General features: G+C 42.5%; 1 protein-coding gene across 2 annotated transcripts in view; it reads left to right on the forward strand.

The window, feature by feature from the left end:
* LOC112261286 (rho GTPase-activating protein 10) overlaps positions 1-14,635 on the forward strand; it is a 72,860-nt gene extending 58,225 nt beyond the window's left edge. Inside the window, exons 20-23 of one of the 2 annotated variants that reach the window (XM_024436541.2) lie at positions 1,269-1,422; positions 8,448-8,531; positions 9,587-9,687; positions 11,474-14,635. In XM_024436541.2, coding sequence (XP_024292309.1) covers positions 1,269-1,422; positions 8,448-8,531; positions 9,587-9,687; positions 11,474-11,562 — 428 coding nt within the window. In that variant the 3' untranslated portion in view covers positions 11,563-14,635. Of the gene's footprint in view, positions 1-1,268; positions 1,423-8,447; positions 8,554-9,586; positions 9,688-11,473 lie in introns of those variants that run through there. The other variant, XM_024436542.2, reaches the window with a different exon arrangement.
* The last annotated feature ends 530 nt before the right edge of the window (positions 14,636-15,165 follow it).

A 15,165-nucleotide genomic window follows, 5' to 3' on the forward strand; every position in this document is an offset into this window, starting at 1 on the left:
ATCTTTTTTTTGGGGGGGGGCATCAATCTCATCACGTGCACTTTCACCACCCTGTGAAGTTCATCGTAACTTATTTAATCTGTAGCCTAATAAACTGCATGCTTTTCCGTGTCAACGTAATTGTTCGGCTCCAAGTTTACTGTGATAGTTATTATATCAATATTTGCGCATAAAGGCGTTTCCACCTCCCATTTTTTTGCATAATTCATTTTACCGACACAAAAAGATGCCACCATGTCGAATGAACAAATTGTCTGCCAGCATTTATACAATTGTACCAGCATTTCCTGTTTCCATAAACCCGGTCGTGACTTGATTTTTAAATATTTTTTATGCGTAAGGTAATTAATCCGCATAATGGCCCAGGCATTGTGGACAAAGCATATGTTACATTCTACAAGAAGTCTCTGGTTTTGATTATTTACTTCTATTTGGGTTTTCTAGTAAAGTAATGACGTAGTTCTGAATAGCTCATTTGGATCGTGTCAACATGAGTTTTTTTGTTTTGACTGCAATATCCTCTTGATAAATGCTTCTTAACTCTATACAGTTGACGGTAGTGAACGTTTTTAATAATGGTAGAAGAGAACGGGTTTAACTTGTTCCAGAGGCTCTAAAACCCAGACAGTCATCCATCTTGTGCTCAGTGCAACCAACAAAGCAACAGTTGCCTTTTCTCCGACAGCGACAAGGCTTCTTGTAGATGTGTTGGACTTTGTTTTGATACAATCGAGGCTAGATGTTATATATGGATTTTTCATATCAGTGTCATCTGATCTATAAGGCCAATTGTGAACTGCCCTTTTATGATCATGATTGTCTTCGACAGAATCTGCAAACACTTTCTTGCACAGCGCTGTCAGCCATTTGCTTTTAGTGGAGTACGGGGGGACCCTGCCTGAACATCACTCCTTTAATATAGACTCCCATAATCCAGAATGACTGCCCTGTTGCTTTGATCGGAGTGGTGGGAAAGGAAACTACACACTTCTAAATTTAAACAAGCAACTTCCTTTTAACTTTTAGTTGCTGCTTAGGATCGTCTGTCCCTCAGTTTTAAAAACAGGAACTAAGGGTTGTACTTGGCCTGGAACCTCCTAGCGTCCCTTAGTCATGGTGATCTCCTGGTCGTCCACTGCAACATTCAGCTGCTGTAGCGGCACAGGGTCATCCACAGAGCCACGTTTAGCCTTGCTCCCCTAAATAAAGGACAAAGATGTTCTCGTCCAACAATTTGCTCTCAATGACTAACAGCCTTCTCCTCTCAGTGTTACCGACATCACCTGATGTCTGTTCCAACTCGGATGAGGCGTCGCTCGGCAGCAATGAGTCGGTGTCGTCCCAGTCGACTGCCTCGGGGACGCCTCCGGAGAAGGCCAACCATGCTCCCCTTCTCGCCAGCCTCAGCACAGACAGCCCAGGGTAAGTGGGTCTACATGGAGAAATGCCTGCGGTTAACCTCCGCATCAGTCTTTTCAGATATTCTGGCAACTTCAGTTGCAAGTAATGTATCCTGATTGGTGTCACTATAGGATCAGCCATCATTACATCTCTCCATGGCAAAAGAGAAGCCTGCTCTAACCTCTTTAAAATGCTGTATCTAATACAGGCTACCAACTCTCCTGAAATAGTCATTCTTAATCACTCTAGCTAAACTTTTTCTGCATACCTAACTTTCCCCCAAGTCACCCCCCCACTACCATCCACAGTAAGATCTGTAGCCGTCTGGCTTCACCCTCTCAAACTCAGTCAGTCTGGAAGAGCTGACGTGTTGCAGTGGGATTGAATGTTGTTTTCTCTACTCACACCACTTAGTCACTGACGGGGACATTTTGGTGTTGCTGGCTCCATTCATACCGCAAACCTTCATATCTCTTTAATTGAAACTCTATCTCTGTCTCTGAGAAAGTCTTTGAGCTGAATATATCGCTAGTGTCATAACCTGCCCAAGAAAATATGTATTTTATTTGTTTTTTTATGTGGCACAGGAAGTAAATTGATGCCCAATTCCTCCTGTCTACCCCTTCCAAGTCTCCATGTACATATGCATGTCTCTCAATTTCCTTGCTTTCTCACTGCTCTCCTCGCTTTCCTCGCTCTCCCCGCGCTCGCTTTCCTCGCTCTCCTCGCGCTCGCTCGCTCTCCCCCCTGCTCGCTCTCTTCCCCCTCTATCCAACCCTTCTCTGAAGTCCTTGGTTTCCTTTAGTTGTCTCCAGCCCACAGCTTGCCTTGAATGCTGATGCGAGAGCTAATAATAATATTGGGTTAGACTGCAGATGTTGGGCTGCTCTTTGTCTCTGCAGTGTCTCATGTCTGCAGATTCACCTTGTGAAATAAACTTTATTTCTCTGACTCCCTCTACCCCTCGCCCACTTTCCCTCCCTTTCTCTCTCTGAGATGCTCAGAGTGCAATGAGTTCTTCTCACAAGACATACAAGCTGTAAAACAACAAAATTAGCACATACTTAACTGAGGAGAAAAATACGATTTCTCTTTGGTTTTCAACGTGTATGTGTGTCTCTCGCTCTCCGTGTTGCACCTCTAGCCTTGGCTCCAAGTCACCATGGTAGACAGACGGTGCTACAGTGGGTTACATAACCAAGACTCGTTTTTTTCCATGTTTTCCCACTTCGTGGCTTCGCCTCTCCTCCAGTGGAACGGAAGGAGTGACCGGGAGGGGGTCGTGAATATCGCCATTATTTGTTTGGGAGACAGGTGGCGGTGCGTCAGCCGTGTAAATCGTATTGGCTTTGGGAGATATTCTAGTTCACTCTTATAGCTCAGCTCTGACCTTTTATGAAGACTGCCGTGTGAGAGCGTGGCAGGGAGCACCTTTCTGGCAGAGGCCACGGCACCGTCACTTGCCACCAAAAAAAGGCGTGGGAGGTGGAATGAGTGTGTACAGTAGGTAGCTTGTTTTCAGATCAATTTGTGCTGCCTTGGCAATTCCTGTTTAGCTTGACGGTGACATTGACCATAGGAGTTGCCAAAACGGCACAAACAGATCGGAGACCAGGCTAGAATAACTACCAGCCTCAACACTGGAACGTGAAGTCACTGATGTGGTGCTTACTGCTCAATATCTGGAATTGTACCTAATGAGTACATCTTAAGCTTTTACCTGGAAAAAATGACATTTTATACACAAGTTCAACTAACTCTCTACATCAGACACTTTTCTGTAGAGTGATTTATCATCTCTGCCAACTTCAGTGTCTCATCTCAACTCCCCCCCCCTTCCCGCAAATTAACTATCTGGATCTTCCCGTGGCAGTCATTTCCAGACCTGGAGAGTGAGACTGTAATTCTGCCTCTTCTCCTCTTCCTCCCCATCCCTCTCTGTTGGCGGACAACTGTGGACAATAGAACAGGGTTTCCTGCCCACCCAGATTGAAGGCAGTTGTTGGTGCTTACCAGCTCAAATCTAATGTATTTGTCACATACGCGTGTTTAGCAGATGTTATTGTGGGTGTAGTGAAATGCTTGTGCTTCTAGCTCCGACAGTGCAGTAATATAACAGTTTCACAACATGTACCCAAAATACACATCTAAGTAAGGGATGGATTAAGAATATATACATATGTCAAAGCGGCAGCATTGGACTGAGTGATATAGGATACAGTATATACATATGAGATGTGTGATGCAATATTTACACACAACTATACTATTCTAAGGTATCTTAGTCACTTTAGAGTACAGTTTATACATATGAGACCCTGCCCACCACTCCTCCAGTAATCAGTGATGTGGAAAGTCTCTCTTAGCCCAGAAAGAGAAGCAGTAGAAAGTCCCCCATTGGCAGACCCTACCAGGCCTGGAGGCTGTGGGGTTGAATTCCTTTCGTGCCATACGGTAATGGGAACCAGCAGTGCACCTCTTTTTTTGTACAGTGACTGCCCCCATAGCCACACGATTATAAAACTAGTGGGAGCTGAACTGGTGACCGGAGGGCTGCTAGTGTCTGATCCCAGGTATCATCTCCTGTCCTGCTGCGTGCCCTTGGGCAAAGGCACTTAACGCCAAAGCTGCTCTTGATCCAGGGGCACTGCTCTGTTCTCAATCCAGAGGCACTGCTCTGTGGCTTACCCTGTGCTTCTCAACGTGCGTGTTTATTTGTGGGGGGTTTAGATGGGCAGTTGGACGAATTTCAGTTTTTCACAATGGACACAGAATAACTAGGCTTGAGTTGGGGCATGAACTCTACAAGGTGTCGAAAGTGTTCCACAGGGATGCTGGCCCACGTTTACTCCAATGCTTCCCACAGTTGTTGACTGGATGTCCTTTGGGTGGTAGGTCATTATTGATACACAGGGGAAACGGTTGAGCATGAAAAACCCAGTAGTGTTGCAGTTCCTGACACTCAAACCGGTGCGCCAGGCACATACTACCATACCCCCTCTGGACAGTTGAGCTAACAGGCTAATGCGATTAGCATGATGTTGTAAGTTTTTAAAAATTCCCCAGGACATAGACATATCTGATATGGGCAGAAAGCTGCACTGTCCAATTTACAGTAGCTATTACAGTGAAGGAATACCATGCTATTGTTTGAGGAGAGTGCACAGTTATGAACTTAAAGTTAATAATAAACAAATTAGGCACATTTGGGCAGTCATGATACATTTTGAAGGAAAATGCAGTGGTTCATTGGATCAGTCTAAAACTTTGTTCTTACATTGCTGCCATCTAGTGGCCAAAACCAACATTTTGCCTGGGCTGGAATAATACGTTATAGCCTTTCTCTTGCATTTCAAAGATGATGGTACAAAAAAAAAAATCACGTTTTTTTTCTTCTTTGTATTATCTTTTACCAGATCTAATTTGTTATATTCTCCTACATTAATTTCACATTTCCACAACCGTAAGTGGTTTCTTTCAAATGGTATCAAGAATATGCATATCCTTGCATCAGGTCCTTAGCTACAGGTAGTTAGATTTGGGTATGTCATTTTTAGGCGAAAATTGAAAGGGGGTCCGATCCTTTAAGAGGATCTTGTCTTGCCCATTCACCATCTGAATGGCACACATACACAACCCATGTCTCAGTTATCTCAAGGCTTAATCGTTCTTTAACCCGTCCTCCCCTTCATCTACACTGATTTTGAAGTGGATTTAACCAGTTGCATCAATAAGGGATCATAGCTTTCACCTGGTCAGTCTGTCATGGAAAGAGCAGGTGTTCCTAATGTATTGTAAGTTCAGTGTATGGAATCATATTTCAATAGGAAACACATTTTGTAGATTACAAACAACCGATGTGTAATTCGAGGCTCTGATATTTTGCTTAATGAGACTGGCTTAGTTGTAATTTTGTTTTTGGATAAATCCATTTTCCACTGTTCATTTGACAGGTTTCTAGGGTGACCATGTTGAATACTTTCCCAACCATTTTATCCTGTAATCATTTCAGTATCTAGTTACTTGACAGGTCTGTTCCAGATCTTAATTATTGCCATTTCATTATTAGCCTTCGCTTGTGTAGTAAAGTCACGACTTTTGTGACTGAATATTTCGATTTGAGTCTATGATTTGATTCTGTTCGTTTTTGTGTGTGGTGAGATGTGGGTGACCGTACCCTCGTGTACACACTAACATACAATTGTGTTTGCCTGTTTTAGTGCCTGTATACTGTGTGCACACACACACACACACACACACACACACACACACACACTCTATTCCCCCTCATCACCCTACCTTAGCAGTAAAGAGTACATCTCAGCACCAACCCGTAGGTGGGTGAAGTGACAGTGCTGCTGTTGGCCCAGGCAGAGGGCCAGGCAGACAGTGTGCTGTGCGGACGGAGACTGAGGTTAATGAGTGGATTTGCTGCAGCGCTCCGTCCCCGTGGAGCAGCTGAGACACCAGTGGCCCCTCTCCACACACACACACTGCAGAGCTATAAATCACCCACACCATCCGGCATCCACTGCACTGACTGAACCTGATGGAGGGAGAGGTTAGAGAGAGGGGGGATGGATAGATGAGACTCCATGTCTGCACTTGAGAGTTAATACAGTTTTCGTGTTCTGATCGTGGAATTCTGAACACCTCATGCATCTATACCTACATTTTAAGTGTCTACCGTGGCCACAGTGTGTCCAGATTCCTTTTTCCCGCTATATTAAAATGCCAGTATGCATTCTACAAACCTTGGAATAGGCTAAATATGGTAACACAACAACAACTTGATGGCAGTAGCTAACTACTGTAGCTAACTAGCCAGCTAACCTCTATAGCAAGCAAAGCTAAATGGATTGCAAACAGGTTAGACAAACTTTTTTTTTTTTTTTTTTTTTTTTTTTTTTTTTTTTTTGGCTAGAGTTATTCAAAATGTAAGCTAGCTGGCTAGCATTTGAGTCCAGAAAACACGTTCCTCACACGCTAGGAATGTATTTCCTGACTTTATAATGAAAGGGTGACTCTGTCCCAAAACATGTTTTCTGGGAGGAGTGTGTGTAGACTCGTGGGAGGAGTGCTGATGATGTGATTGCGTCCAGACTGAGGAGAAATCCACACACAATGCAGCCCTGACCACCTCCTGAAGTGGTCAGACAGATCTGAACACAATCACACCACAAAGCCACTTTTGTGCATCTAGGCCCAGAAGTCATGGCCAGAGAGAGGTAGGGACTATGTTCCCTCATTCCCATCCCACCTGTAACCCCTGCCCCCCAGGCCCTCCCAAGCTGCTCCCTCTAATTGTATTTTAGTGTCTCTATAGGAGCAGCGGCTAGAAGCAATTTACTCATTACGCTGTATTAGCATGGGCCCCGGGCAGGGAAGGAGGGCGGCTTGACGCTGGCTGTCCCTCGCAGCCCCTCTGTGCCCTGACTGGCCCTGCTCCGTCTCTGGAGGTTAAAGTAGGACGAGACTTGACGCAGAGAGCATAAAAGAGCGCAGACGCACTCTGCCCGCTCCGTCACCCTACTTTAGCGTATGGCACAAGACATCTTTACTAGTAATGGTTAATAGGATTGGTATAGCTGTTTTAGGGTGAATGGTCATGTCTATAGGGTGTCTCCTCTTATATCCATTTAGTGAACAGATGTTATGGGCTGTGACCTCCCCAGGTAGTTTATAGAGGACAGTTGAATTAGTGGGGAAGTGGAGGCTTTACTGTTAAGGGAATTGTTTTCCCCTCCAGTTACACTGTGTTCAGGCTAAAGGACCTCTGGTAATGGTTCTCTAGAACATTCTCTAACTTTCTAAGTTGGTGATACTGTTTTTGTTTTTTTTGTCTGTCCTGAGAACAGTGGAAGTTGTTCCTAGGGGTAAAAGACAATTTATGGCTCTAAAGAAGAATGGGTCAATCGCATGTACTTTTATACCATTGGACTAATCCATACTTCAAATATCAGTAAAAACAAGTGGTTAAAATGTAGGACATTGATTTTCAAGAATATTCAAGCAATGCTTCATAAGGTCAGTTGTGAACTTCCCCAGATTTGAATAATTCTGCACCTACTCAATGTTTTATTCACAGGGGGGGTTGTGCCGCTCGTCTCTCTTTGTTCCTCTCTCTCTGTATGTGTTCCTCTGTCTAAAATTTACTCTCTCTGGCACATTTTTTATTTTTTAGATCTGATGAATTGTCAATAGTTTTTTTTCTAAAGTGATGACTCTTGATTCTGTGCCCTGCTGTGCTTCACAAAGGGCCAAATCTCTCCTTTTGTTTTGCTCTTTCCTTTTTGAAACACTCCACTGATTTTGTCCTTTTAAATTTTTTTTTATCTCACATAAATTAACTTGTGTAGAATTTTCTAAATGTGCCCTTCACTACAGAATTGTTTTTACAAAAACTGTACAAAGGTAATTCGAACAAAACCTGTGAGTTTCTGTAAGCCTTGCCAAGGCTGTGTAGATTCTGGTTGTGGAATATTAATTGGCTGTGTGCGAAAGTAGCTAGCTGTTAAGTGTGGTGCTCTTCCCAGCCTCTTCTCTCTGCCACACACTGTCCCCTGCTGAATTCCCTTTGCCCCCCCCCCCACAGCTCAAGGGCACTAGCCATTAAAACCTCACTCTACTTCTCACTCCCGACAATTGCTAATGATTTCAGTGTAAAATATAGCAGTCGTTTTGAGATGGCTGTGTACTTTTTTTTTATGTTGGTGACTACAGGGAATTAAGCATGTTTAACTTAAACAACTTGAAATATGCGTTTGAGAAGGGAATTCATTTTCAAATTAACGATGGCGGTCACCTAGACCTTCTCACTGCAGTAAAATACAGATGGGAGGACATTAACCATTCAGTTAAACATGCCGCAACAATCTGAGTTCATAGGCTTCACACGGGCCAGGGAAAAGACTAAGACCCACTACTGGGTGGATGCAGTGGTCACTGACATTGTTGGCAGACCACTGTCTGGTGTCATTGGGATGCTACTGTAGGTATTTGGTATCTGGTTATATATGTTTGACCCTCTTCCCTCTTGACTGCAGGGCCTGCATCGCTGTAGCAGCCTCGTGGCTCAACTCTGGAGCCCTGACCAAAGCCAGTTCTGATGGGGACAAGACAGTGGATGGGTAAGCGTGCGGGCACACGCAGGTATTTGAATGGACTCTGTGGGAACTCTGTAGACATGAAGCCCATAGTTGGGCTACCTACCAGACAATGATTAATTCAAGCTTTCAAATTATGCTGAGGAAATTGCACATGGCCAAGTCGTTATGGGCAATCCATTATGTTATTTAATATATACAGAAGGCCTGTTCCTCCAGATGCAGTAAGAATACCTTCTATTCAAAAGAACAAATCCCAAAGTGCAGGTGAAGATTGTTGCGGTGACAACTCGGCATCCGCAAAAGTTTTTCAGTTTGAATAGATGTTATGTTTTGCTCTCCAATGTTGTTTGTGTTTGCAGAGTGTAGGTATATGAAATATTTATCAGGGTATGAGGTATTGAAGGCTGAGTTTTCTACATAGTTCTCAACTGGCAGCAGGCATTACTGTTTGCAAAGGGGGCACAACAACAACAAAAACCTTGCCGAATAAACATGTTGTTTTGTCAAGGCCAGAAAAGCATCTTCTCTAACCTTTGCAGGGCTATGCATGCATATGATGTCTTAGACAACCCTTTTACCTCACATTCACTTTAAGAATGTAGCCTCAGTGTCTAGGTCTGTAACCACTATGGGTAGAATTTTTCATAAAACCGTGCCAGGAGAGGAACTCAGGAATTCCATTCGGCTGTTCTGTGTGTGTAGAAATCTGCTTTAGAATTGCCCCGCTCTTTATCTCAGTAGAACCATAATTCATGTCTATCGCTGTGACCTGGTGCATGCCTGCAGTCTGAGATGCATCCACACTGACCCTGTGTCTGAGGGGGACGGTGGTGTGTGGACTCGCTCGCCAGGTTCAGGTAGCGGCCAGACAACAGTCCTCTTGGTTTGCGCCAGCCCCTGAGATACCCATAGTCCTCTTGGTTCGCGCCAGCCCTGAGATACCCGTTGTCCTTTTGCTCATTTTCTCCCTGCTGTTTCAGTACTGATCACCTAGCCTAGATTGAACCGTGGAGTAATCCTCTGATCTCCCTCTCTCCCAAAGCCCCGCCAGCTCACTGATTGTCTTCATTTTTCAGTGTCACCGGTGGCGGCGGCAAGAGAGCCATGGCGGTGTACCCGTGCGAGGCCGAGCACGAATCTGAGTTATCCTTCCAGGTCGGAGCAATATTCAGCGCCGGTAAGTGTTATCGCTCCGACAACGGTCGCTCACTCAAATCTCAAAGAACCGCCGGGCATATTGGATTCCGTGAGGGAACCAGTAACAGGACAGACCAATCTGATCTTGAATCAGACTGAGTGATGGATAGAGGGAGAGAGGAGAGGTCGTGACTCTCCAGTCCATCTGAAAGGGGACTTGACAGAGCTCTAGTCAATCAAGGAAAATGGACTTGATATGAGTCTTTACAACAAGAGGATATGTAATTGTTGTTGATAAGATGCGTCCGTGGCTGGGTATTACCAGTCAATTATCATTGAGGGCTTACTCAAGTATGCATATGGGCTGGGGTTCCTGAAGATGCAAGACACTTGCCTAGCTACCCATCCATAGGCCTCTTGCCAAACGATGAGTCTGGATATTTGCCATATGATTTCTAGAATGCCAACATATTCTGACAGTTCTGATTGGTCCCAGAAACTGATGGGTTGGGCCAGAGCCAGCCTCCATGATGACTTTATCAACTTTGATTTGTTAGAGATGATTGAATCGCTGATTCAATTTGTTTTGTACAACTCCCCTCGATGACTTCTAGGATGTCAGATTCAGACTGAATGTATATAGCAATTTTAATAGAGCAGAGGAATTCAATTCATGGTGAGTGGTCAGGCAAGTGCGACACGCTACTAATAAAATATTATCTGGTATGGGGTTGTTTTCCAATTTGAGTTTAACTGAGGTGTTTGTAACTCAGACGGAAAATATAAAATGTACGCCCTCGAGCCAAAAATATTTGAAAAATATGATTCACTGTCTTGGATTGAGAATCCAACTATCTCAAAGCCACAGTCAATTGGCAGTGCATGGGTCGACAAATGAAAGAACCCTTGTCAAAAGAAGTGTTACAGTATGAGGGCAAATATGGCCAATCGCTTGACTAGAGACCTATATTGGCTTGCGCATACCTAACCAAACATGGTCTCAACCTATTTTATCAATAATAGTTTTAATAATGGCACAGCTTGTCTTCTCATCTTGAGTTTTCCATCTCATAAGAAATCGTATCACATGAAATAATATACACCACAAGCAAGGGAGCCAAATATCACGTAGTATAAACATTTTAGAGAGATGGGTTAGAAAATACTAAAGTTATGCATCAACATATCTCAGCCCATTTCACTTTAGTCAAATATACAGCGTGTGGGTAGGAATCCATTGGTGCTGTATTTTGCTGCCAATTTACTTCCGACTATCATTATCTCATATTCAGTCTGAAGATTGTCCGGCACCATGGGAAGACCAACTTAAAAATGTTTTCAAACATTTTGCAATGCAGAAATGAAATGAAGAATTCTGATTGGAGAAGTCCCTCCCTGTATGTCTGTTTTTAATCCATTTAGTGCCAAATGAACATGTCCCTGTTCTCTGAAAAGCTTATCTGTGCCAAACACAGCCTACAATGATACCCTCTTGAGTCATTCTCCCAGCAAATGGGGGTACATTACCTGAACGTACAAAATGAGGATGACTTGGCAAGGGGACGTTGCCCATCACTTTCCGTAGTTGCCGAGTATTTCCAGAGCACAGAAAGTTAAATTTTTATTTCCACCACAATTTCATTGTTTGCTGAAATGATGTTTGTTTATATACTCTATCTATGCCGACTATAAAATGTCAACTGTAAAGCTCTGAGCAAAATTCTCTCTCACTGACACAGCCATCTGTGTTTTCTAACACTGATGAAATGCAGTGTGTTTACTCCTATTTCACCCTGTCTCCTGGTACCTTCTGTTCCCATCTGCAGTGGCACCTTCCAGGGAACCTGGCTGGCTGGAAGGAGAGCTGGAGGGGAAGAAAGGCCTCATCCCTGAAAACTATGTGGAGATGCTGTAGTCCAGAACCTTAGCCTGTATACTCTGAGGAAGACTAGCCTTGTCCCAGAGCTGTTTGTGCTGTATACCTTTATGGTCATAGTCATTACCAAACTGTGGAAGTTTGCTATACAGCAAAACATTGTTGGGAAGACCGCACAAACAGATCTTGGATCAGACTAGTGGAAGAGGGGTCTCGTCATCCCTGACAATCTACGTCTAGATGCTGTATGCCAAACCCAAGGGTCGCCTGGCCTGCTACCATCTATGGCTGTATCTCGCCCAACTGTCACCTTATACATGGTATCCATGAAGTCGATGATAACGCACTCCCATTCTCAAATTCATACTTTCTCTTATGCCTTCAACTCTCACGTTCCCTGCCCGGCGACTACTATGCGTTCATCAACACGTTCATTAACTTTAATGCAGAATAATAATAAATATCCCCCAGCAATGATGTACAATCCATTCTCTTGGATATAGGAAAGAAAGTAACATTTTAAGGTGCCTTACAACACCAAGACAGTTGACATGTATTTACTGAACGGGTATGTTTGGAAAATGCTAAAGAGTTGTGTTCCGTGAAGAATGTCTGAAATACTCTTCAAGAGGTGCTTTGGTATATTGTGATTTATTTAATTGGCACATTGATTGAATTTTTCTTTTTACCACAATATTAGCTTTTTTTTTCATAGTTTTTTTCAAAGTATGGTATCTACCGTTGTGACTGATTGTACACTGACATGACAGAGGCAGTCATATTGGAATGGTTCTCCTTCGATCAAACCATAGAAATGTAATTACTAGAACGGTTCTTGTATTTCTATGGTTCAGACACTCTTCCTCTGCATACTTGTTGACCTAGCCATTCAATGATGTCTGAGCTTAGACTAGTTATCGGGTCGTTTCCACTTCAAAAAGCACAAGGAGGATTTTGACACCCACCATCTCAGATTGTGCTGAAATCGTTTCTGTAGTTAAAGATAAGATTAGCATTCCTGAAACATAATTTGATCTCTAAGAATTTAAGCTAATTGATTGCACCCATATTGGCTATTTAAAATTATAGGATTGAAATAATCTTCAATAAATACAGTAACATTTGACCATAATTCTTCCTACCAATGAGTAAGACATGAGGAATCCAATAGCCACCCATACCCCTCACACTCCTCCACAATTGCACCCCACAACCAGTATACAGTATCAGTTCTCTGTCTAGAAAGTAGTATGGAGCTGCGGCTTGGAGTGTTGCTTCTTCATCCTATAATGTATTTCCTGTGAATCTGGTGGGGGGTTCCCCCTGTTCAGAGAAATTAGCCATTTGGAAGTCGCTGGCATTACCATAAATTAGTGAGTACCAGGTTTTTCCTACTATATGCCGCTGTTCCTGCTACTGCCACACCCTTTTATCCATGTTGCTGGTCTCTTGTGTTTATTGCATGGGTCACACCTTTTGTGACCCTTGTACCAAACATGGGTCACAAAATTGCCATGCGTTGCAACTTTGGGTAGAAAAACTAATAGCTTTTGCTCATGATGACACTAAATTGTGGCCATCCTCAATTCAAGCCAGTCCTCCATGAAAGCAATTCAGGTTGTCCTTCTCTTCGGCATAATCTGTGTCCAGGAAACAGCCCCTCTGTGTGGTTTGTTCCCTTTAAAAAAAGGGCTGGATTAGTTTGACCATTCCTGGTGAATAAACAAACCATTAGGCTACAGCAGTTCCAAACACACTGTATAGTATTTTGCAATGGTGTTGGGTTTAATGTTACAAGTTGCTAATCACACAACATATATATTCAAATAATTATATTTAAAAAAACGTACAGCTGCCATGCAATAGTTTATGATTTTATTATTTTGTTAGGGTTTTTGTCACATTTTAGTCACTAGCCCATTTCTTCAGAGTTTTGGGCTTGTAGGAAAAGTTATCATGAGAATTGCACCATAGGTGTTGCCCACTCAGCTGCCATTTGTTGGGTTGAATCATTAGGCTGCTAAGACAAAGACTAACTGAATTGATTTCATGGATGACTGTCTTTACTTGTGAGGATGACCACACAATGTAGCAAAAGCTATTGGTTTTCTACCCAAAGTTGCAAAGAAAATGTTGTAATCCGTTTAATAAACACGAGACCAGCAACATTTACGGAGGGGTGTGTCAGGAACAGCAACATCAAGTTGACAACCTGGGGGGTGAAACACCTGATTCAGAGGGATTTACATTACAAGCCGCAGCTCCATACTACTTGTTAGTCACAACTGATGCTGTATACTGACCATTGGTGTGGGGGTCCTTGGGTGGCGTTTGATAGGAAAACCTTTGGTCCAAGTAAGATGGGTACTATATTTATTGAATTATGTGAATCCTGTAAATTACAAGGGCCAATTTGGGTGCAATCAATTAGCTTCATTTCTCAAATAAAATGTCAAGAAAATTATGGTGCAGGAATGGAAATCTTATGTTTCAAAATACAGATGGCTTGCTGAAATGACATGGAATGAGTATCTAAAGTTCTAATCAATTCTTTAGGTGTGACCAATGTTCATCGCAGTTATGTGTGGGAATGTGCAAAACAGTGGGGTTTTATTGAAAACCGGTTTTATAGACCCAAATTTGACGGTCAATCTTTCTGAACAGCATTTACGAAAATTAGATGACGTTCACATCCAATTTTTATCATTCTGTACCAAATTGACAAAATATTTTATTACCACGACCACAAATGCAGTATTTTCCAAATCGTATTGTCTATGGCTGTGTATATAGTTATTTTAAAAGGCCACACAAAATGTCAAGTATATTCTAAAGCCTTTTTTTTAAGTGGTCAACTGAATTAAAGTTTAGTGGTTTCATTTGGAGTGGTTTTTACAATTGTAAGTGTACTAAACACATCACAATACTTTTATTCTATTGCCGTTCAAAAAAGCCGGTTTCATTTTTCTAAGAGCTTTTGTTCTCTCATTTTGCATTGCAGTAATTTAAGACTGATTCATGACATGTCTAAAGGTCTTGGCATCCATTTCAATTTTGTAACTGGATGTCCTCTTGATCAATGTTAAATAAATAAAGACATTTTTATTCTTTACCCAATTATGTATTCTTCTGATAACTGGAGAGTAGATGGACACTGCAGACTTCACAAAAGAATATTTGATATAAAGTAAAATGGCAACTCCACTGAATCTTTTCAAAGAAGTTTGTTGGACTGTCAGGACTTTCTGCGGAAGAACAATTGAATAGAATATATCAAAGGTTGTCATTTTGGGGCCCCAAAAATTAAGAAATGGACATCTTTGTCTACTGCAGTTTTTAATGAATCAACCTCTACCTGCTTGTTCTAGCGGTACAAATGAACAGTATCTGTTTTAAGTACATTGAAATCATTTGAAGTCTTACTGAATGTTTCCTTTCTACTTATTGAGTCATTGGATATTCAGCAGACATTTCTCTAGACACTGCAGATATTTTTCATCACTGATTCAGTCTGCTACAGCACGACTGTATGCAGTCGAGTTGGTCTTCCACTTTATAATGGTGGCCTACTTAAATTTGCATTATACATTAGGATAGACCGACAAAGCTCTAGTCCAGTCTATTGGAGCTGTACGACTACAG

Source organism: Oncorhynchus tshawytscha, linkage group LG11, assembly GCF_018296145.1.
Source record: "Oncorhynchus tshawytscha isolate Ot180627B linkage group LG11, Otsh_v2.0, whole genome shotgun sequence".
Lineage (NCBI taxonomy): Eukaryota > Metazoa > Chordata > Actinopteri > Salmoniformes > Salmonidae > Oncorhynchus > Oncorhynchus tshawytscha.